This window comes from Ovis canadensis, chromosome 4 (assembly GCF_042477335.2).
Source record: "Ovis canadensis isolate MfBH-ARS-UI-01 breed Bighorn chromosome 4, ARS-UI_OviCan_v2, whole genome shotgun sequence".
NCBI lineage: Eukaryota > Metazoa > Chordata > Mammalia > Artiodactyla > Bovidae > Ovis > Ovis canadensis.
Window position 1 is genome coordinate 24,304,676 of NC_091248.1, and position 23,924 is coordinate 24,328,599.

At 36.8% G+C, this 23,924-nt stretch overlaps 1 protein-coding gene across 1 annotated transcript in view; it reads right to left on the reverse strand.

The window, feature by feature from the left end:
* Positions 1–1,416: 1,416 nt before the first annotated feature.
* FAM133B (family with sequence similarity 133 member B) overlaps positions 1,417–23,924 on the reverse strand; it is a 28,558-nt gene continuing 6,050 nt past the window's right edge. Inside the window, exons 2-11 of the mRNA XM_069587397.1 lie at positions 20,466–20,563; positions 18,321–18,399; positions 17,371–17,445; positions 17,203–17,235; positions 16,736–16,798; positions 16,186–16,278; positions 15,119–15,169; positions 10,066–10,158; positions 5,788–5,835; positions 1,417–3,006 (exon numbers count right to left, since the gene is read on the reverse strand). Of these exons, the coding sequence (XP_069443498.1) occupies positions 2,920–3,006; positions 5,788–5,835; positions 10,066–10,158; positions 15,119–15,169; positions 16,186–16,278; positions 16,736–16,798; positions 17,203–17,235; positions 17,371–17,445; positions 18,321–18,399; positions 20,466–20,563 (720 nt within the window). The 3' untranslated portion in view covers positions 1,417–2,919. The remainder of the gene's footprint in view (positions 3,007–5,787; positions 5,836–10,065; positions 10,159–15,118; positions 15,170–16,185; positions 16,279–16,735; positions 16,799–17,202; positions 17,236–17,370; positions 17,446–18,320; positions 18,400–20,465; positions 20,564–23,924) is intronic.

Genomic DNA, 23,924 nt, shown 5'->3' on the forward strand with positions numbered 1-23,924 from the left:
CCTCACAGTTACCCCTCCAACTTATCTGACTGACTGGTGGAGAAAAATAGTATGATCATGTCAAAGCTGGCCAAGATGGTAACCGTTCTCATGTCTACTATTGAATCCTGGTATAAAGAACAAATATCTCCTTGTGTATGTCTGCTGGTCTTCACTGTGGTAAGGCAAGGGAGAAAAGTACTAACATGACTTTCAGAATCTACAACAATGTATTCTTACTAAATTTTAAATAACATATAAAAACAAATTAGGCAAATACAACTGGGAAAAAACAAAACTCCCAAAACTTTTCTTAAGGAAATGCCAAATGTTCTTTGATTTTAACTTGAAAACTGGCAAGTTTTAATAACTGTTCTTAGTGGCTAGTCAATTGTTCGCCATGAAATTAGAAGAAAATCAGGCTCTTAACACATCTTGACTGGAGGAATATGAATCCATACTCTGGATAAAGTAAATTCAGAATAATCTGAGTGAAGTCGCTCAGTCATGTCCCAGTCTTTGCGACCCCATGGACTGTAGCTTACCAGGCTTCTCTGCCCATGGGATTCTCCAGGCAAGAATACTGGAGTGGGTTACCATTTCCTTCTCCAGGGGATCTTCCCGACCCAGGGATCGAACCTGGGTCTCCCACATTGGAGGCAGATGCTTTAACCTCTGAGCCACCAGGGAAGCCCGAATAATCTGAGGGCATTTTAAACACCTAAATATACTAAGGGCAACCAAAGGAATTCAAAACAATCAGAAAAAGGTAGCACCAGGTATAAATTCAATTTCTCAACCCAGACACTCATCAACTAACTGTGTTGCAGTTACCTTGGCATCATTATCCAAATAACATGTTTTATGTTTATAGAATCAGTATAAGAAAAACGAGTTTGGTGGAGAGAGAAAGAGATGTTATTAACTTGCACATAATATCACCTGCTCAAATTTTCTTGTATACCTTTCAGAAGACTGTTAAGGCTACTACAAGAAGACCAATGAAAAAGTAGTTTCCTAGGCAGTCAGCACAACCTGGAAAGAATACAATTTTTGCCAAATCACCTTCTTCTCCAGTCTAATAAAATGAACTGCTGCTTTTAGTGGTACGTAATCATCCTATACTGGACCAGTCTGTAAAGGTATACTTGTATGTTCAAAGCAAATCTGATCAACAAGTAACTTGATACGTTTGTCCTGTCCTTTAGCATTTCATGAACAATTCTGAGAAACTTCTTTTAGGATAAAAAATATCTCCCCAACTTGCTGTGTACTCAAAACCTTGTAGATTTCTTTAAAGAGGAAAGATTATGAAAATTCAAGCATAAAGTTTAGGGAAATTTGCTAAAAATTTGGGGACATGTCTTATCTATCTACCATTTCATTTCTTAATGTTTATAACTTGTGACTCAAAGGGAGCTGATAAGGACACAGCTATTTTTAGGTAAAATAGCTATTTATTCAGCTTCTTGTCATGCCAAAATGTTTCGCGCATATGCCACTATAATTAGCACACTCTCTGTAACAGGCAAAATTGTACATCAAATTATATTTCATGTTACCTGATTATATAAAAATGTAAAGTGAAAATGATTTATCAATTCTCTTTAACATTACTAGTAAACAGTTCAGCAGGAGATATGAGGCACAAAATCTTAGTAAAATGTGACACAGGAAAAGCAATAATGTAATTCTCACTTAAATTTAACTTGTCATAATCTGCTGTGAATATACAAAGACAAACTTTTAAAACGTTATATTTACTAAGATTCTGGCAATAGTTTTATGTAACAAGACACAGCATACCAGACCTGCCACTCAACTTTTTTATGGTAAGTCTCAGCTTCAATATGAAGCCGTTAAAAATAAAAAAAAAAAAAATCAAAAACCTGCTTTTTACATGCTAAATAGCTTGGCAAGTATGCTGTTAAACACAGTTGAGGAATTTAAGATAGCAAGAATAAGAAGTTAATAAAAAGCTAAACATTACAGCCTAAACAAAACTCATACAAAAAATAAAAGAACTATCACTGGTTACATAAAATTTTCCTGACTGGTTAAAACTTAACAATATAAAACATGCATTTTAGAATCTTTAGCTATCAAGTTCAAAAAGTACCAGTGTCTATCTGAAATGATTCCTTTTCAAAGCCAAAGTGTAATCAAAATTAGTTCAAATGTTATAACACATTCTAATGCTAAAAAACATTCAGTATTATCGAAGTGGAGGTAAATCCCAGAGCTTTGGGGGCATTCTCATGCTGCAAAAGGCTATTTCTCTGGTTCACTCAAAGTAGCATGGGACAGAGTCCGAGGATGTGACTAAGCTCAGTAAAGGGCAAGACTGCCATACCTGGCTCTGACCTCCCCATGAAGCATGGCTACTGTGTCCACAAAAATAAGATGTGTGAGGATAAAGGCACGCTATTCTGCTAGCTAAAGTGATAGCAAACCACCCCCCACCCCTAAAAGCTCCTTCCCCCGGTAAATAAAAAGGGGAAAATTTTAAAATACACTTATCTACAAGAGTAAGGATTTTGAAATATCAACGTAATCCCTACTTCAAAAAAGGTTAACTAGAGTCATCTGGTCATCTCTGATTACATCTTAATGATGTATACAGATTCAGTTTTTGCTGATTTATCATTAGATACTTCTAGTCAAAATATTAACTTTATTCCCAAATATCTTAAACCACTAGTATGACTGAAGTGTATTACCTCCCAGAGTTACTGGAAGAGGGAAAAAAATAGATGTTCAAGCAGCAGGCAACAATTATGGCCCTTTCACACAGTGGCATCTGAGTGGCTACTGATAGTCCAGGAATAATTTAAAAACAAGAAAATTCATGCATTTTAGTAAATATGCCATAATTTTCACAGTTGAAATTTCCTTAGACATTGCACTTTCTTTGTAAGCAAATCCTGATTCTTCTGAATGTTATGGTGAGTCAGGACTTGAACTAGCAGCCTTCTTTCTCTTCTTCTTACTGTGTTTCTTATGCTTCTTTTTCTTTTTTGTTTTTTCCTGGAAAGACAGTTCCATGTTAGATATAGCTACATGAAAATGTGCAAATTAAAAGCAACTTCACTATCATACTTCTAAGTTACTATGCAGTCATTTCAAACAATCCACACAAACAAGTAAGTTACTCAAAACCTTTCTCGAAAAGTCTCAATAATACTGTATGAGGACTAAGAAAGTACTTGTCAATTTTCAAAAGATAAAGAAAAACTCTATGTCAGTAGCACATTAACATAGCTTCTAACAACATTTCCTATAGGAAATAAATTCAACTGAATTATGGTATCAACTGCTATACTTTCTGTTATCTAATTTTTAAAGCTGCAATAATTATAGTAATTGCAAAGGAAATGTCACATCACAGTAAAACAATTGTAAAATGGTAGCATTCAAAGGGAAAATACACTAAACCTATTTTTAAGTAAAAAGGAACAGATTATGTACTGCTTAGGCTGGTAGGACTACTTCATTAACAATTAACTGGTACAAAATACTGATGTCAAGTTGAAAAGTCTATTTAGCACTTGATTTTTAGAGGAACAGACCATTATAAAAGTAGTCATATTGTGACTAGACAAAGGAAGCTAAAATTTTGCTACACCCTGACTTTCTGATGTAAAAGAGAAAGGCAGACCTTTTAGAAACAGATATGTGGAAATGGGCTATCAATACACTAGTGTTGATATTCAGGAGAAGAAAGTAAAAAGGGAAAAGGCACACAGAGGTGGCAAAAGCAACGCTTCCAGCCCATCTGCTAATCTAGGAGAACCTTCCACCCCTTGCCCCCACTAAGGCCTTTACTACTTTGTGGCTCTTAAAACAACTTCCGTTGTTCTTTCCATTACAAGTCCAAGTATACAAGGACTGTTACAGAGTCTAAATCTTACATTTGGACTTCTAAAGGTAAGTTTTGGGTACAGGTTACTTTTTCATAAAAGGACTGTTGGCCACTCTGTTCTTAAACACCTTTCTTCTTGGCTTCCAGGACACCTCATTGCTGCCTTTCTTCCTTCACAAAGACCTCAGTCCCTCTGCTGGTTCTTCCTCTGCTCAACCTTTGTGGGCTTCCTTCTTTTCCACATGCTTTCCCAATCACAGGCTTTAAACACCACTTACAAACCAATCTTTATATCTAGTCCTAGGCTCTGAAGACTGCAAGTGCCTCATTAATAGCTCTACCATGCATATTTAAAACTACCATTAAAAATGCCAAATTTTTCGCTCAGGATCCTTTTTCAACCATTTTAGTAAATGGCACCACTAGTTAATTCATTATTTTAGTTAAGCCAAAGAATCTAAGCTTCTTTGACTCTACTCTTTTAACTCCACTCTCCAGCCCTGAGGCACTGAGCAAGTCCTACCACCTAAGACCAAAACATATCTCAAGTCTACCAGGCCAATCCATCTCCACCACTATCACTGCAATACAAATAATAGCATTTCTCATTTACGTCAACTCATCACCTCCGTCAAATATTTTAAAAAGGTGAAGTTGATTCAGGCCACCTGTCTGTTTTGATAAAAGCCCAGTGTGCTCTGTCATAGGGCCTCTGCTTCCTTTCCAACCTCACTGCACGCTCTTCCTCTTTGTCTTCTATGGAGGAGCCAAGCCTACTTTTTTCATTTCTTCAAATGTACCAAGCTCACTCCCACCACATGTCTTGAGCTCTTCTCTTTGTCTCGGACAGTGTTCCTTTCATTTACTCGTTGGCTCTTTTTTGTGAATCAGATTTCAGCTGAATTTTACTTCCTTAAAGAGGCCTTCCCTCCCTCAGTCAGCCTCTCATTTATCACCCTCTTATCTATCTTGAACTCCATTATAACAGCTCTAACCAAGACAGAACCGTGCCTGCATAGAGAAGCTTAATAAATACTTGGAACTGAATGCATGAAACAGTGAAGTATGCAAATATATATTACAATTATCCCAAATTAATTAACTTTATGTCTTAATAATCTAACCAAAGATGAAAGCAGTCTTCACCCAAATTATTTTCCCACTCAGGAAAAAAGTCTCTTAAATGTTTCCTTGATCTTGGAGCATATAAAATGTTATGAATCATACATTACCAGGTGAACTTTCTTTTCAGAGGACTCTCATTTTAAGAGCTAAAGATATTTTGAGGAGGGGGTAGTTACTTTCAAACCTACAGATGATGCTGTTCATTTTTCTTTTACTTCTTCCTAAGAAAATGCCTTCAAAGGCCACAGCCCATACTTATGTGAGTGCTCCTAAATTAGTCTGGTGATATGACCTCCATTTCTTTTTGGTAATTTGTTATATACTTTCTCTAGGCTGGTCTGCTTCTCACTGGATACCAGGTCCATTTTCCTTATTCTCTTCAGTAGAGCTGGCTTTAGAAATGACAAGAATCATCTTTATTAATGAATCATTTATGATGTCACATTCCTGCTAATTTTTCACTGAAGCCTGTGCTTCCAGAGCTTTTTTCTATTAGTATCAGGTTTGGTAGATCTGGGAATAACTACTCTCAAAGATGGAGGGAATCACCATGCTTTAGTTTCACGTTTCCTAGCATTGTTTAAGGAAGTCAAACAAAAGTTTAAGCTTACAGTTTTAACAGTGAAATACTGAAATGCTACCAGGATATGCTTCCTTTTGAGTCAATTTAACTTTCTCCAACTCATTAAGTGAAGCTGCTGAACACCACATCTTTCTCAATAAATATTTAGTTCTAGTAAATGCAATCATGCTTTATCATGATGTTTATATTAAATAAAACAGCTATACTGTTATCACGTAAAAACGTAAGTGATACTTGCTGTTGTTTTTTCTCGTTCTTCACTGCTTTTCTTCTTTTTTGCTCGTACCTACAGAATTAAAATTTTTGTGGAGAAAAGTTAAATAAGTAACTTATACCCAAGGCATTTTTTTTTCATTCACTAATATAACTTGCATCTTTAACATTTTTATGTAAAAAACTTTTTTTTGACAATGAAATAACATTTTAAGTTGCTTTGTTGTTCCTTAAGCCTATGTTAAATCACAGGGAGGATTCAAAGAAAAACCTTTCAAGGAAAGTGAAAGCGTTAGTCGCTCAGTTGTCTTTGAGTCTTTGCAACCCCATGGACTGTAGCTTGCCAGGCACCTCTGTCCATGGGATTCTACAGGCAAGAATACTGGAGTGGGTTACCATTCCCTTCTCCAGGGGATCTTCCTGACCCAGGGATCAAACCTGGGTCTCCTGCACTGCAGGCAGGCGCTTTACCACTGAGCCACTCTTCCAGCACCTAAAAACAGCAGTCGAGGCACAGCAGAAAAAAATTTGAGCTATGAAAGGAAACAGACTAAGCTCTGAATCCTACCTCTGCTACGTATTACTCTCAGTTGTAGCCTCTTGGTAAAATGTAGGTAAAACCCACCCTCAAGGGAGCGGGCTAGAATATGGTAGGTGTTTTTCTTACCTATGGTGTTGGTAATAAACAGTAGCTTTATATGTGTATATACATATATAAAAAAATGTATATAGTGTACTTGGTACCAATGAACTGATTAAAAATCTTTTTAAGTAACAATTATTACCCCATTAATGTTTTATTTAAATATTTTGAAGTGTGACACACTGGATTTACATTACATTCAAAGTGCTAAAGTTGATGTGTATTAATGTTAAATCCAAGTATAACATTTTATATTAAGAAATACATAATTAATACAACATATTATAATACTGAAGGGCAGAAATTGCCAAAATGTTGAACTGTTTGGTTTCTCTGCTAGGTTACTATATGTTAAATACATGAAAAGTACCTAACAATAGAGCAAACAAACTAAAACAGACTCAAGTGACAGAACAAATAAACATTAGAGACTATTAGCTTTCAACAGGGGTGGCAGTTCTCTCGTGAAAACACTTAGAAAATAAAAATACTGTTCCTGGTGGAATTCTTGTCATCACAATGACTGAGCGGGGAGGGCCAGGTTAACACAGGGGAGGGCTGTCACGCAATAGGATAGCCCTGACATAAATTTGTAATAGCCTGCTTGACATTCATATAATGGACCCAATTATAAAAAGTAAAAAATCCTAAAAGATGCTGCTGTTTAAGTTTTGCACTCAATATGCCAACAAATTTGGAAAACTCAGCAGCAGCTACGGGACTGGAAAAGGTCAGTTCTCATTCCAGTTCCAAAGAGGGCAATGCCAAAGAATGCTCAAACTACCACAAAAGTGTGCTCATTTCACATGCTAGCAGGGTTTTATGCTCAAAATCCTTCAAGCTAGGCTTCAGTAGTATGTGAATCGAGAACTTCCAGATAGACAAGCTGGATTTAGAAAAGGCAGAAGAACCACATTACAAATTGCCAACATCCACCAGATCACAGAAAAAGAAAGGGAATTCCAGAAAAAAAATCTGCTTCTGCTTCACTGACTACACTAAAGCCTTTGACTGTGCGGATCACAGCAAACGGTGCAAAATTCTAAAAGAGATAGCAATACTAGACCACCTGACCTGCTTCCTGAGAAACCTGTATGTAGGTCAAGAAGCAACCGTTAGAACCAGACATCGAACAATGAACTGGTTCAAAATTGGGAAAGGAGTACGTTAAGGGTGTATACCGTCACCCTATTTATCTAACTTATATGCAGAGTACATCATGCTTGAAATGCCAGGCTGGATGAATCACAAGCTGAAATCAATATGGCTGAGAGAAGTATCAATAACCTCATATGCAGGTAACACCACCCTAATGGCAAAAAGCAAAGAGGAACTAAAAAGCTTCTTGATGACAGTGAAAGAAGAGAGTGAAAAAGCTGGCTTAAAACTCACCATTCAAAAAACTAAGACCATGGCCTCCAGTCTCATTACTTCATGGCAAATACATGGGGAAAGATGGTGACTGCAACCACAAGATTAAAAGATGCTTGCCTCTCAGAAGGAAAGCAACAACAAACCTAGACAGAGTATTAAAAAGCAGACACATTACTCTGCCAACAAGGTCCATATAGTCAAAGTTGTGGTTTTTCCAGTAGTCACATATATGGATGTGAGTTGGACCATAATGAAGGCTGAATGTCTAAGAACTGATGCTTTCAAACTGTGGTTTTGGAGACTTTTCAGAGTTCCTTGGACAGCACGGAGATCAAACTAGTCAATCCGCAAGGAAATCAACCCTGAACATTCATTGAAGGACTGATGCTGAAGCTGAACTTGGCCACCCGATGTGAACAGCCGACTCACTGGGAAAGATCCTGATGCTGGGGAAGATTGAGGGCAGGAGGAGAAGGGGACGACAGAGGATGAGATGGCTGGATGGCATCACTGACTCAGTGGACAAGAGCATGAGCAAACTTCAGGAGATAGTGAAGGAAGCTTGGTGTGCTGCAGTCCACGGGGCTGCAGAGTCAGACATGACTGAGTGACTGAACAAGTTTATTAAAATATGAACACAAAGTATTTTGTACTGGGTTTTAACATACAGTTGGCCCTCCATATTCATGGGTTCAGCACCCATGGATTCAATCAACCACGGACCAAAAATATTTGGGAAGGGGATTCCCTGGTGGCTCAGTGGTAAAGAATCCACCTGTAATACCAGAGATGCGGGTTCAATCCTTGCATCCGGGAAGATCCCACAAGCCGCGGGTCAACTGTGCCCACGTGTCTCAACTACTGAGCCGACGCTTTAGGGCCCAGGAGCCCCGACTACCGAGCCCACACGCCACAGCTACTGAAGCCCTTGCCCTCTAGGGCCCATGCTCCGCAGGAGAAGCCGCTGCAGTGAGAAGCTTGCATGCAGCAACTAGAGAACAGCCCACCCAGCAACGAAGATTCAGCACAGCCAGAAGTAAACAAACAAAATTTTTTTTTAATTTGGGGAAAAGTGGCAGAAGGTTTCAAAAGGCAAAACTTTAACTGGCCACATGCCAGCAGCTATTTATACAGCATTTACATTGTATTAGGTATTATATGTACTCTACAGATAATGTAAAAGTATATGGGAGGATGTGCAGAGGTTATACACAAGTATTTACTATGCCATTTTATGTAAGAGACAACACCTGCGGATTTTTATATCCACAAGGGTCCTGGAACCAACTCCCTGCAGAAATGAAGACTGACAGGAGAGTACATGTCCTACAAGAGCAATATCATGTAAATAGAGGGAAGACCGTACTTTGTTTCATTCGGAGCTTTACTGGGAACTGTACCACTTTCGAAAATGTCACGGATGACAATGCTATTTTATGGCTTTTTAAGGGCATAGGTCAATTTGCCTGCTATAGCCTGCATTTTGCTGCAGATCAATAGTTTATGTCTTCCAGTGTTATTATGCTCAAGTACTTATATAATTTTATAAAATTTTATACTATTTTCTTCTATTCATTTTTATTTCTCTAGGGGATACTATCAATAATATAAACGTGTATAAACAAGCTATATTACCTACAAATTTCATTAAATGAATAGTGTGAAATATTGCTACATAAATTGCTATAAAATTGCTACAAGTTTTATTTTTCAAATGAGGAATTCAAGTCTAAGCAGAGGACTACATCAAAGATGATGACATATAAACCTAAAATGAACTAAGAATGGACTCTAAATCCAATGGAGTACAAAATCTAAGACATGGATATTATAGCTGAAAAGGACGGTCTAGATTACCTAATCGTAGTCCCTCATTTTACGGATAGGAAAACTGAGGTCCTGTCAACATTTCTGCTTTACCTTATAATCTTTCTGCTTCCTAAAGAGCAGCTCAAAACCAAAACAAGGGACTGCTGGGTTTTAATGTGCTACATACTAAACAGTATTTTTCATGTCATCAAAATGGTATTAAAATTTAAAGAATAAATATTAGGAGAGTAAAAATAAAAGTTCTCAGATTGGAAAGGTATGTGGGAATATAATTATCAAAATAAAAACAGTATTACTATCTTCTGTAAAAATACAGAATTTATTCTTAAGTGGCATTTCTTTAACATGTTAGAAAAGTGAGTCAAATACTTATGAAAAATTATTTTTTAATAATTCACATTTATTAAGTCAAATAACTAGATATTTTAAAGAAAATGGATTTAATTACATACTTACCTCTTCAGTATACTCTGATTCTGACTCTGACTCAGATGATAATGGTTTATCTTCTGGATACATCTTTCTTTTTTTGCTGAGCCCTTTAATGTCCTACGAAAAACAAATACATGTATGCTGACTCAGATATAGTAGTATGCCACAAGAATTTTACGTTTCTAAGTTCTACTTAAAATTTTTTCCTATTATCACAAAAACTACCCATTTTCACTTTAGAACTGTCTAAAATTGGTGACAATTATCAGGAATCAGTTTCTAATTCCAATAAAAGTTACTTTATTAAGTAACTTGAAAAGAAATAACTATACATCGACTTAGATGTAATATCCTCTTTATTTTCTCTAATTGAACATGATAGAATCTCAAAGAGTTAATGAAAATATAGTATAAGATTTGGGTCCTTTGCATTCTAACTCTTTTGTTTCAATCCAGGGTTGGATCAGACAGGCCTAGTGCTATAGAAAAGAATCTAAAAAGATCACTGCACTTTAATGCATTTAGTGTTAAATTCACAATAAAAACAAAACAACCCCCCCCCCCGCAAACTTAACCCCCGAAAATCCCTAAGCATTTAATGATGAGAAAATGTATAACTCGGGGGAAGAAAAGGAGAGTAAGACTGGGAGAAGGGAGAAGTACTCTGGAAACATCTGAAGCAAAAGAGACAAAACATGAAGATTTATTAAAGCTGCATTCTGGATATGCCAGTTGTCATTTTATATTTTCTATATACTTTATCTGTATGTATGAAGTAGTTCATAACAAAAACAAGACCACATAAAGGAAAAAATGCTCACCACCTTATCTTACACGGAAAAAAGTGACCATTTTTTTCTATAGCATGAACCCGATTTTGAAGATGTAAACAAGAAAATAAACTAAAAGTGATGATACACGTTAGATCACAGGTGATTTGTTCCTGTAAACAGCTTTATTATTTTGGTAGAAATAATTCATTATAAGAAAATGCACCCAAATCTCACTACAGGGATTTTGGGAAACATCTTTGTGTGTATGTATGCCTTTACCTAAATACCTGTTTATGTAACCCACTCTTCTCACCCAACAGTATCTTTCCATGCCAATTACACCATCATTTTTGGCCACTTTTGATATACATTGAAAATATGTATCACTGAAAGTATATCCCACAATTTATTTAACCCATCTCCTTCTGGAGGGCAGGCATATAGGTTTTTGCTATTAAAGTTGAAACAGAGAAAAGGGTATGTGAGGGCAAAATCTTTATCTAACAATAAAGACTAAATAAAAAACCAAAGTAGCCTTCATCCAAATGATTGTCTCCCTCTCCCACAACCCTCAAAATTGTTTATTTCATTTGTGCATCAATCACACCTCACCAAAAAGCCTCTTCATCAGATTCTTTCATCAGTCATAGCAGTCTCAGATTATTAGAATATAGTTCATATTTTCTTTAAGAATTGCCTAAACATGTTTTTTAGGTTTCCCAGGTGGCACAGTGGTAAAGAATCTACCTTGCCAATGGAGGAGACACAAGAGACGAGTTTCAATCCTTAGGTCGGAAAGATTCCCTGGAGGAGGAAATGGCAACCCACTCCAGCATTCTTGCCCAGAAAAAGCCCCGGACAGAGGAGCCTGGCAGGCTGCAGTCCCTGGGGCCGCAGAATCGGACACAACTAAGCACACACACACACAGACACACAGACACACACACGTGTTTTGCCTATGTTTATGCGTGTGAGGTATTCTCTTTCCCTTAATTACTGAAGATCACGTTTTTTGTCTTACATATTCCTAGCAGTTTTTCTTAGTGTATTCATATGTATTTAAACTTTGTTCATAGCTTAAATGTCTTTTTGCTATTCAGAATTTGAATTATATGGTCAAAAGTTCCTGGGTTTTGAGGCCCGTGTTGCTCTGATGTTATATTCACCCATGTCTTTCTCTAGCTACATTTTCATACATTTCTGACTTATCTGGGAATTTATTTGACCTTAAGGAGTGTTAAACTTAAAATTTTTCAAATGGTTAGTCACTTTGGCCCAAGAAATGCCACGTCTGGCATATATTAAATTCCACAAATATTTACCAATTTTTACCTGGACTCTACAATGTTCCATTTTTCTTTTTTCTATTCCTGTACCATACCACATTGCTTTAATCAAAGTATATGAAAAACGTTTCAACTTCTAGCAGGGCAAGTCACACTCAGAAATTTTATTAAATTTTCATGTATTTCTGAATAGATGTGTATAGTTTTCTTTAAATTAGTCCTGCTCACTTCCTTAAGATTTTCCTATATATTTTTTGTAAATATTATAAATGAAATATATTTTTCCATTATATTTTCTAATTAGGTATTGTATTGCCAAGCACTTTTGGAACAATTTAAAATAAAAATGGAGCTAAAAATAATGATTGATATATATGACTGAAAATTAAAACATTGTAAGATTATAACAGACATCTTAAATAAGATTAAGAGAAACTGTAGACTTCTCTTAAGAGATGTTAATTATGTGTCTGAAAGATTAGCAATCAAGGCATATAACTCTTATCAACTGGAAAGATTAAAATCAAGCAGAAAAATGGGCCAAGATCATGAAGAGGCAATCCAGAGAGACTGAAATCTGCTTGGCTAATGAAGGGGCTCAGACATGTCTACATATTAAACTAGCAACACAGGAGGTCTCAACAGCGTGGTATGTATGTATGAGGAGCAAGGGTACTATCGTATATTACTAGTAGGAATGTAAATTAGAAAATACGCACTTTGATGAGTAAAATGCAGACAAGTTAAGTGTTACTAACATGTTCCCCGGACCCAGAAATTATAGTCCCAGGTACACCTTAGAAAATTAAGGAAAAGGAGAAATAGATAACAAATAGCCACTGCAGCACTGTTTGCACTGCTGAAGACAGAAAACCACCTAGATGTCTACAAACAAAAGACTGGAAATACAAATTGTGGGGCATTAAAATAATGGAATAGTAGAAGCAGAAGAAACTAACTTGAGAGTATCAAGAAGGATAAATGTCAACTGCAATGTTGTGTGAAAAAAAGCAAGTTTCAGAAGAAAACACAATAATACCATTTTGAAAATATGTGTGAATACACATTAATATAACGGTGGACAGGAAGGATACACAGTAATTTCAAAAACAGCTGCCTACAGTGAAGGAGAGTGTGACAGAGACGTCCGCCAATAAAACAAGACAGGACAAACGCAAACCATGTGCTAATTCTGCTGGGTATGTGTGTGTGTTATTCATTATGTGTGTATGTATTACTCTATATTTTGTATATATTGAAGTACTTCAGAATCATACTGCAGATGTTTTATTAGTTTTCATGTTTGTAAACTGCCAGTTTTCAGTTTTACATTTTTTTTAAACACATGAAAGTAACCGCTTATTATTTTATAATGGTTTTGAAAATCAGGAATTTCTGTTGAAATTATATCACACCCTGTTGGAACTATGAAAATAATCGCACAATTTCCTTCCTTTGATCAGTTAATATGGCAAGTTTTATTAATAAATTTTATATCCTTGAATCCTTGGAATTAATGAAACCAACTGTCAATATGGTTTCTTTTTTAGTGTATTTATTTGTAAACTGAAAAAAAAGGAAACCTCTTCTACATATATACCCAAGAGAAAACACTATAGACTAAGGGAAAGAAGCCAGTCACAAAAGGTCATACACAGTACAACTGCTTTTATATGATACAGCCAGAACACATAAGCCCATAGAGACATAAAGCAGACTGGAGGCCAACACAGGATGAGGAGAAAGAAGAAATTGAGTACTTAATGAGTATGGGTATTTTTAATGGAATCATGAAAGTATTGAAACTAAAGAGCAGATCAATGCCTAACATTGTACATAAACTAAGTATCACCAAATTATAATTTAAAGATGGTTCATAGCATATTATGTGAATTTCATCTCAATTTTTGTTGTTGTTCAGGCACTAAGTTGTGTCCGACTCTTTGCGACCCCATGAACTGCAGCACATCAGGCCTCCCTGCCCCTCGCCATCTCCCAGAATTTGCCCAACTTCATGTCCAGTGGAATGATATAAAAAGACTGAATAAAATTTGGTGACATTGCTATTTAGTTTTCTTTTATTAGCAATGCTTTCTTCAGGCTTTTATTTTTAATAATCAGAAAGGCTGCCTATGTGCTCAGTTGCTAAGTTGTGTTCGACTCTTTGTGACACCATGGACTGTAGCCTGCCAGCCTCCTCTGTCTATGGGATTTCCCAGGCAAGAACACTGGAGTGGGTTGCCATTTCCTTCTCCAGGGAATCAGAAAGACTAGAAATTATAAATTAGAAACTTAGATAGGCATAAATTTAGCATTAAGCATAGATAAGCTGTAAATGAAGACAAAACATCTACTTACAGTAGAAACAACATTTTTCAAATTATCTATGGTATACTTAATTTGAAACAGAAATCCATGTTCTTTCATTAAGAGGACTTTCTTTAAAATGAAGTGAGGAAACAAATGGAATGTTTAAAACTTCACTATTTCAATTTTGAGATAATACATTACACCTACACAAATTCTCTGCATGAATACTCTTCTGATCTTTTACCTTCAATAACGAACCCAATAGGCAAAAGAAACCTCTTAAGTTAAAAAGAGAATGCTTTATTGTTAATTTCTTGAAGCGATTCTTAAAGGAAATGAAGCATATTAAATTAAAACAATGTAGGGATTTCCCTGGTGGCTCAGCAGGAAGAATACACCTGTCAGTGCGAGGGGCCCGGGTTCAATCCCTGGTCCGGGAAGATCCCACACGCCACAGAGCAACTAAGCCCATGCACTATGATCACTGAGCCTGTGCACCACAACTGCTGAAGCCCGCATGCCTCAAAGCCTATAGCAAGTGGAGCCGTGGCAATGCGAAGTCCGTGCACTGCAACCAAGACTAGCTTCCACCCGCTGCAACTAGAGAGTCCACACAACGCAGTGAAGAGCCAGCGCAGTTAAACATGAAGGCATAATATTAAAAATATATATGTAAATATAAAAAAGGCAACATAAAATATAAATTACCTTATCTTTCTCAGTTGCATCTTTTGACTTCTTTTTCTTTTTTAAACTATCCTAAACAAACACATATGTATATTAATTTTAAATGCGAAAGATAGAACATTATACCATAATTAACAAAAATATCAAAAAGGTGATTATGATTGAAAGAAATTTATTTCCAGGCAAGAATTTCTACTTTTGAATCCCTCTGAGCTAGCTATTAACTTCTCTGAGCCTTCATTATCCATAAAATGGGATAAACAAATATCTACTTCATAGAGTTGGGAGAGGACTGAGTTAAAAGTCAAGTGCTTAGAACTAGGCCTAATACACAGCAGCCAGTCAATAAACGTTAGCTATCAGTATCATTAAACTGGCTCTTCTGCTTTAAAAACAAAACTACCACCTACTGAGTACTTTCTAGACGCCAGGCATTTTATCAGAAGAAATCTCATTTAGTGGTTTTGTTCTCCTTGACCCCCAGGGCAGTGCTTGTCAAACTGTGAAACACCATGTCAGAATCATCGAGACTGTTTGTTAAAAATGTAGACTTCTGATCCTAATCAGCTTCACTAAATCAGACTGTGGCGATGGGGCCCAGAAATCTACATTTTTATTACAACCTGCATGTATTTCTTATGACCACTAATGTTTGAGAGTTAACTGTACCTGATAATTCTGGATAGTACAGAACAGATGAGGTATAGTACCATAAAAAGGACTCTGGATCAGATATCAGAAGACAGATTCAACTTATAATTCTAATACTATTTATATGAATTTAAGCAAGATGCTTTTTATCTGCACTATAAATTCTTTATGAAGATGGGAAAAACAATGTAGCCATGTTTATCATAAAGTTACCACGAAAATTTTGAGACACGGAGACCTTTATGTCAGAGCATTTAGAGAACAATTAAATGCCCTATGTACAATATTAAGTGCATCAATTAAGTGGCACAGAGCATCAAAGTACAAAAAACAGTATCACATTTCAACACTGAGAGCTATTTAAGATAGTAAGAACTAAAAGAAAAATCTAATTAAATGTCTGCTACCCAAAACATTGCTCATTTAAACAGTTTTACCTTATTGTCTGATTCAGTTTCTGACATGGAACTTTCAGAAGATTTATGAGAACGACTCTTCTTTTTCTTTTTCCTTTTTCCTTGTCTCTTATCCTACATGAAACATAAATAATTTGCTTTGTTTTGTTGCATTTAATTGACATCAAAACTTTATCAATGAACAAAACTTAATGAAAATATCAGCTTGTAAATACATTTTATTTAAAAATATTTAAAATATAACAAACATCACTGTTTTTAAAAATTAAAAAACATTAAGTGATTTTAGTCACATGTAATTCTTAGCTAAAATGGACTTTCCGATTTTTAAATCCATTTCTTCTACTAATATTCTTAAATGAAGAAAACAAACTTAGGAATCTAAAAAATACATTTACTAATATTTAAGTATCTAGTTATTTATTCATGTCAGTGTTCTCAGAGATAATCAATCAAAACTTGGAAGTAAACATTTCCAACAGATTCTTCATAATAGGTTTCCCCTTCTTAGGAAAGACATCAGAGATGCTATTTCATGTATTTCGTATTTCATCACGAGAGCAAACATTACCTCATCTTCCGAATCTGAAGAGCTGCTGGAAGAATCAGAGCTTGATGAAGAAGAAGATGAATACTTGACCAAGCACAAAACAATTAAAGCTTGTGAGATGCAGGAACTTTTCTTTTACTAAGTCTCTCAAACACTTAATGAGATCAATCTAGTTTCTGAGAAATGGATGCCATATGACTTAAATATTAAATGTCAAATTTCACACACCCGCCCCCGCCCCCCGCCACAGTAACAAAAGGCGTGGTCAATTTTCCCTCTTTAATTGTGGTGAAGGAGTTACTAGGTTATAAGGAGGTCAGTACCTTCCTTTTATTATCATTAACAGAACAAACCCACCCATAACTACCAAAGGACCTCCAGACTCTGACTTATCTAGAGTTAGCATACAGATTGTATCAATTACTCTTACTTTTTGTTTTGTAGGCTCTTGATTATAACATTTAGAAAAATGGAAAACTTTTGCTCACCCTACCAGATTTCTTCTTTTCTTTTTTCTTTCTCTAAAAGCAAACAAATACAAGTACAAATCTAAATAAGGTAGGTTTTCCAATGGACCTGTTAGCAGCAGTACACAGCGTTACTATGTAAACCCAACTCTGAGACTAAGAGTAGCAATGAAATAAAAATGGCATTACCTGTCTTTTTTTGGATGAGCTCTCACTTCCACTTAACAATTTCTCCCTGTGTTTTTCTAGTTCTTTCTTCCAGTTCTGCAGAAAAATTATAAACACATCAGAAGTCATCTCTCCCCTCCTAATACATCTCAGTGTTGCTGTCCTTTGTTGTTCAGTCGCTAAGCTGGGTCCGACTCTTTGCGACCCCATGAACTGCAGCACGCCAGGCTTCCCTGTCCTTTATTATTTCCCTGAGCTTGCTCAAACTCATGTCCAGTGAGCCAGTGATGCCAACCAACCATCTCATCCTCTGTCGCCCCCTTCTCCTTTTATACTGAAATGTACAGACAACTATTTCCTTCCTTCCATCCTCTGCTATCTTGCTCCCATCTCAGCCTCTAATTATAGTCAAAAGATGCTGCAGGTTTAAGGATCCTTTTCCCTGTCACCAAAGGAGCCTCTAACGAGCTCCTTTAAAGAGGATATTATGAGGTGGAAATTCCACACTGTATACTGAAAGGAGGAGTAGGTTGTTATTACTAAAACTGAGAACTTTTTATCTTTTTAAGAAAGGTGGTTAAAGTCTCTTTTCAGACAGTAAAAGTTCAATTAATCTATACTGCGGCTGAAATACTACATGTAGATTTGTAATCAAAACAAGCAAACATCATCTGGAAATTCGAGGTAAGATGGGGGTCTGGGGGCTAGGGGAGAGAAGGGAAGAACCTAACATTTAGAAAACTTTAAAAAAGATGATTTAAATTACCGTAAGATGGCTTTTCTCTATTTCTTTTTTAAAGAAATAAAATATTTAAATACAAACCATATTCAATTTAACAAAAACACTTCTAAAATACAGAGCCCCTTTAAAAAGCTAGGCCCAAACTCTTGGCTTATTAAAAATTATCTCATTTTTTTTTATTTTTAAGAAAAAAGATTAGTCTCTTTTTCTAAAGGCACAATTTACAAACCTCATTCATTTTTTCTTCAAATTCAGCCAATGCCTTGGAGCCTTTCTTTTTCTTTTCTAGTTGTTCTTTCAGTTCTTCCCTTAAAAAATAGAATGTACAATAAATTTTCAATCATTTCAAATTAGAGATGGATGTTGACAAAGAAAAATTTCGTAATTTTTTAATATCCTAACAAGCCTCCATTCCAGCTCGTGTTGCTACATTTAAAATTTCTTTGCTCATGTCCTTGTATATTAATTATCATAATAAATCCAACCAGATAACATAATCATTCCTCTCCAGAACATGGGTTTATAAGAACTAACATTTTATATAAATTTATATTTAAATTTATATATCTATAAGTTTATATAAACTAATATTTATAAGAACTAATAATAAACACCAAACATTTGAGTACTTCCAGACAATAGGTAAGGGCTTCCTAGGTAGCTCAGTGGTAAAGAATCTGCCTGTCAATACAGGAGTCACAGGTTCAATCCCTGGGTTGGGAAGACGCCCTGGAGGAAATGGTAAGCCACTGCAGTGTTCCTGCATGGAGACTCCCACGGACAGAGGAGCCTGGTGGGCTACAGTCCCTGGGGTCACAGGGAGTTGGAAATGACTCAGCAAGTGAGCTCACGTGCCCACAACAGGCACTGTTTTAAATACATCTTCCTTTCATCCTCACAACAATCCCGTGAGGAAAGGTACTTTATGACTCCCATTATATAGGAGAGAAGAGGCTGCAGCTTAGGGACGGTCACAAAGTTGGCAGTTGCACTGTTAGGGTGAGTTAAGGCCTCTATGACTGAACTACTATCGTCCACTACTAAATCACCCACTTTATAATGCACCTGCTTACAAGAAAGAGTGGCCCTGGCTGGTACCTGGGAACTGAGATTTTGGCACCGTCCCTGATAAGAGTGCTCACTATGCCTATCTATACACACACAGTAGTTTACATGAACATCTGCATTCCTTCTGGAAGTCTGAAATTTTGGCAGCTGATAGGCAGAGGCTGATCAATCGCCAATAAAAGAGCTGGACATACTGAATCACACGAGTTGGCCACATCTCACAGGTGTTACCACAACTCACCGCTGGGGGAGTTAAGGGCGGTATCCTGTATGACTCCGCAGAAGCAGTGCTAGACGCTGCCCCAGTCTCCCCCAGACTTCTCCCCACGCCTTTCTCCTCTGCTGACTGTGCCTGGTATCTTTCCACTATAATAAATCTTGCCCGTGAGCACAACTATCTGTGAATCCTGCTAGCAATTACCCACCCTGAGGGTTGTCTTGGCGATGGCTGACCACATGTGTGATTCACTAGCTTAGGCACTTCCTCTTTCCCTTCTCAAAAGAAAAAAGAAGTATTCATCCCTTCTCCCCAATCTTAAAGATAAAATACACTTTGTTTTGCGATAATTTATTTCCCTGTATGCTGCACCAATAAACAATGGCACTGATGAAGGGGCAGACACAGCTTGCTTCCTATTTAACTCAAAGGAAGGATTCCTTTTGTGTGTAAGCACAAGTTTCAACTCTAGCTGCCCAGCTCTTGGGGGCCCTTAGAAAGAATAAAAAGCTAACAGCTCTGAATCTTCTGTCACTTCAGGAGTATGGGTATTTAATAATAAGACATACTGAAAAATAATAATGTTAGAGCTATGACGCTTTATTTACGAAAGATCAGAGCCACTCAACGAGGGCAAAAAACCCACAAACTTTAACACACAACTTAGACAATGGGCAATCCTAACACACTGTAAAGCCAGCAGATAAAACCAGAAACAAGGCCTAACATTTTCTTTCTCAACACTTAAGTTACACCTCAAAGAAAGGTTAAATTATTCAAACCTACCATTTTAAATAGCTTGGAATACCGCAAGGCTAAGGTCTCTTTTAGGAGACAGAGACGTTTCTGGTATGAAAGATTCTCTGGCAGAGCGCTAGCTTTAGCTGTACTAGGTGGTGGGTTCCTAAATGCTTGCTTTACATCCATGCATGTGTTTTATACGTTCAAAAGGGAGCACATATGAAATACTACTTCAAACAATGATGTAGCTAGCAACTACTTGGCAATCAGCAGAAGTTGTAAAATGACCTTTAAAACATTTACAAAAACCTTATATATATTTATATAGGTAAATTGTTTCACAAATACCAGGTAGGCCTTGGTCGATTCAAATAATCTTGGATCGTTGGACCTGAAGACTGGATTGGACCCCTTGATCTGGCCATTGCTATTGGGTTCATATAGGCCTTGAGGAAAAAAACAAAAATTAACTCCATTAAAATAACCATTTTCTTACTCATAAAGCAATCTTTACTATAAATGCATACTAGGTCAAACTATGCCAAAGAACTGAGTTCAACTTCCCACACAGTTGCACTCATTTCACACGCTAGCAAAATAATGCTCAAAGTCTGTCAAGCAAGGTGTCAACAGTACAACTGAGAACTTCCAGATGTACAAGCTGGATTTAGAAAAAGCACAGGAATAGGACATCAAATTGCCAACATCTGCTGAATCACAGAAAAGACTAGAGAATTCCAGAAAAACATCTACTTCTGCTTCATTGACTATACTAAAGCCTTTGACTATGTAGGTCACAGTTAAAGTGTAGATTCCACAAACTACTGGAAAATTCTTAAAGAGATGGGAATACCAGACCATCTTACGTGCCTCCTGGGAAACCTGTATGCAGGTCAAGAAGCAACAGTTAGAACTGGACATGGAACAACTGACTGGTTCAAAACTGGGAAAGAAGAACGTCAAGGCTGCATACCGTCACCCTGCTTATTCAACTTATATGCAGAATACATCATGAGAAACGCTGGGCTGGATGAAGCAAAAGCTGGAATCAAGATCGCCGGGAGAAATATCAGTAACCTCAGATATGCAGATGACATCACCCTTATGGCAGAAAGCAAAGAAGAACTAACAGCCTCTTGATGAAGGTGAAAGAGGAGAGAGAAAAAGTTGTCTTAAAACTCAACATTCAGAAAAGAAGATCATGGCATCTGGTCCCATCACTTCATGGCAAATGCATGGAGGAAATATGGAAACAGTGACAGATTTCATTTTCTTGGGCTCCAAAATCAACGTGGATGGTGACTGCAGCCATGAAATTAAAAAGACGCTTGCTCCTTTGAAAAACAGCTATGACCAGCCTAGATGGTATATTAGAAAGCAGAGATATTACTTTGCCAACAAAGGTCCATCTAGTCAAACCTATGGTTTTTCCAGTAGTCATGTATGGATGTGAGAGTTGGACTATAAAGAAGGATGAGGGCCAAAAAATTGATGCTTTTGAACTGTGCTGTTGGAGAAGACTCTTGAGGGTCCCTTAGAATGCAAGGAGATCCAACCAGTCCATCCTAAAGGAAATCAGTCCTGAATATTCATTGGAAGGACTGGTGCTGAAACTGAAGCTCCAATATTTTGGCCACCTGATGTGAAGAACTGACTCGTTAGAAAAGACCCCAATTCTGGCAAAGACTGAGGGCAAGAGGAGAAGGGCGCAACAGAGGATGAGACAGTTAGATGACTGACTCAATGGACATGAGTTTGAGCAGACCAGAGAGATAGTAAAGGACAGGGAAGCCTGGCGAGCTGCAGTTCATGGGGTTGCAAAGAGTTGGACACAACTTTGCAACTGAACAACATTAAGCCTCAGAGGTTTGGGAGATAAGTAATACCACTATTTCACAGAAAATGTATCTTCACCAGAAATTTGATGAAAATAATATTGATACCTCTTCTCTTACTCTGAGGTGGCTTTGTAGTACTTTCTCCAAAAGCCCAATAAAGCTCTAAGGGTAGTAATACTATCCTCAATGGTAAACGAAGAAACTCGGTTTCAAAGATGGAGACCTAACACTAAGTTCACTGTTTATTCTACTTTATCTTTTGTCTCAGGAAATACTGTGCCATCCTGATAGCAATTTTATACACAGATTGTTAACTATGAAAAATTAAATTATGCAAGGCATCAAAAGAAAAAATTAACAAGAGTTCAGCAAAATTAAAAACATTTGTGCATCAAAGAATACTATCAAAAGACTGAAAAGACAATCCACAGAATGGAAGAAAATATTTGCAAATCATGTATCTGACAAGGGTTAATATGCAGAATGAATAAATCCTACAACTCAACAACAAAAAACCCCAAAACCCCATTCAAAAATGTGCAAAGGACTTTAGACATTTCTTCAAAGAAGATATACAAATGTCCAATATGCACATGAAAAGATGTTCGCTGTTACTTGTCATTGTTGTCGACTCTCTGAAAACCCAAGGACTGCAGCATGCCAAGCTCAGCTGTCTTCCCTTATCTCTCGGAGTTTCTAGTCCTGAGGGAAATGCAAATCAAGACAATGAGACACCACCTCACACCAGTTGAATGGCTACTATCAAAAAAAGAAAATAAAAAGTGTTGTCAAGGATGTGAAAAAATTGGAACCGTTAAGCACTGCAGGTGAGAATAAAAAATGGTGCGGCTGTTTTGGAAAAGTTTGACGATTCCTCAAAAAGTTAAACATAGAATTGCCATTCTTCAGGATCGGAGAACTGAAAGGAGGGGCTCAAAGAGATACATGTATACCCATGTTCACAGCACCGCTATTCACAACAGCCAAGAGGTGGAAACAACCCACACATCCACCCATGGATGAATGGATAAACAGAATGTACTATATACTGGGTTGGCCAAAAAGTTTGTTTGGGTTTTTCCATACCATCTTACAGGAAAATCCAGATGAGCATTTTGGCCAATTCAGTACATACAATGGATCATTATTCAGCCTCAGAAAAGAGTGAAATTCTGATACATGCTACAACACAGATGAACCTTAGACGCACACAAAGTGAAATGAAGCAGACACCAAAGGACAAATACTGTATAATTCAACTTATTTGGGGTACCTAGAATAAGTGAACTCAGAGACAAAAAAGGGAGTTCACCAGGGGCTGAGAGTGGTGTAACCGGGACAAGGCTTCTTGTTTGAGATAATGAAAACCTTCTGGAAATGGATAGTGGTGACAGCTGTCTAACACCGTCAATGTACCTAATGCATTATACACTTAAAAATGGTTAAAATGGTGAACTTTATGTTATATATATTTCTGTACAATAAAACCCCACAAAATTACAATGATATTATGCTCTGTAAACTACACTTACTAGAGCAGAAATACGTATTTTTATACACTTTGCCCAAAAACATCCTGAGACAAAATAAAGCAGAATATTCATTAATGACTGTGTCTAGCCGACACTGTTTTGTTAGAATTCACTTTACAACAGATACAAATTCTAGTCTTTAATTCAGTCTCAACTTCTTGATCCTATGATTAAGTTTTCCAATTTAATTCAAGTCAACAAACATTTATTAAAAACTCTTCCACTTTTTATCACAAATTATGCTTTTAATTATTTAGCTTTTTTACAGTACTCATAACAGAAACTGACTAAGCTGTTGCTTAGTTGCTAAGTCATGTCTGACTCTTTTACAACCTCATGGACTGTAGCCCGCCAGGCTCTTCTGTCCATGGGATTTCCCAGGCAAGAATGCTGGAGTGGGTTGCCATTTCCTTCTCCATTTTCTACTCTTTAAATAA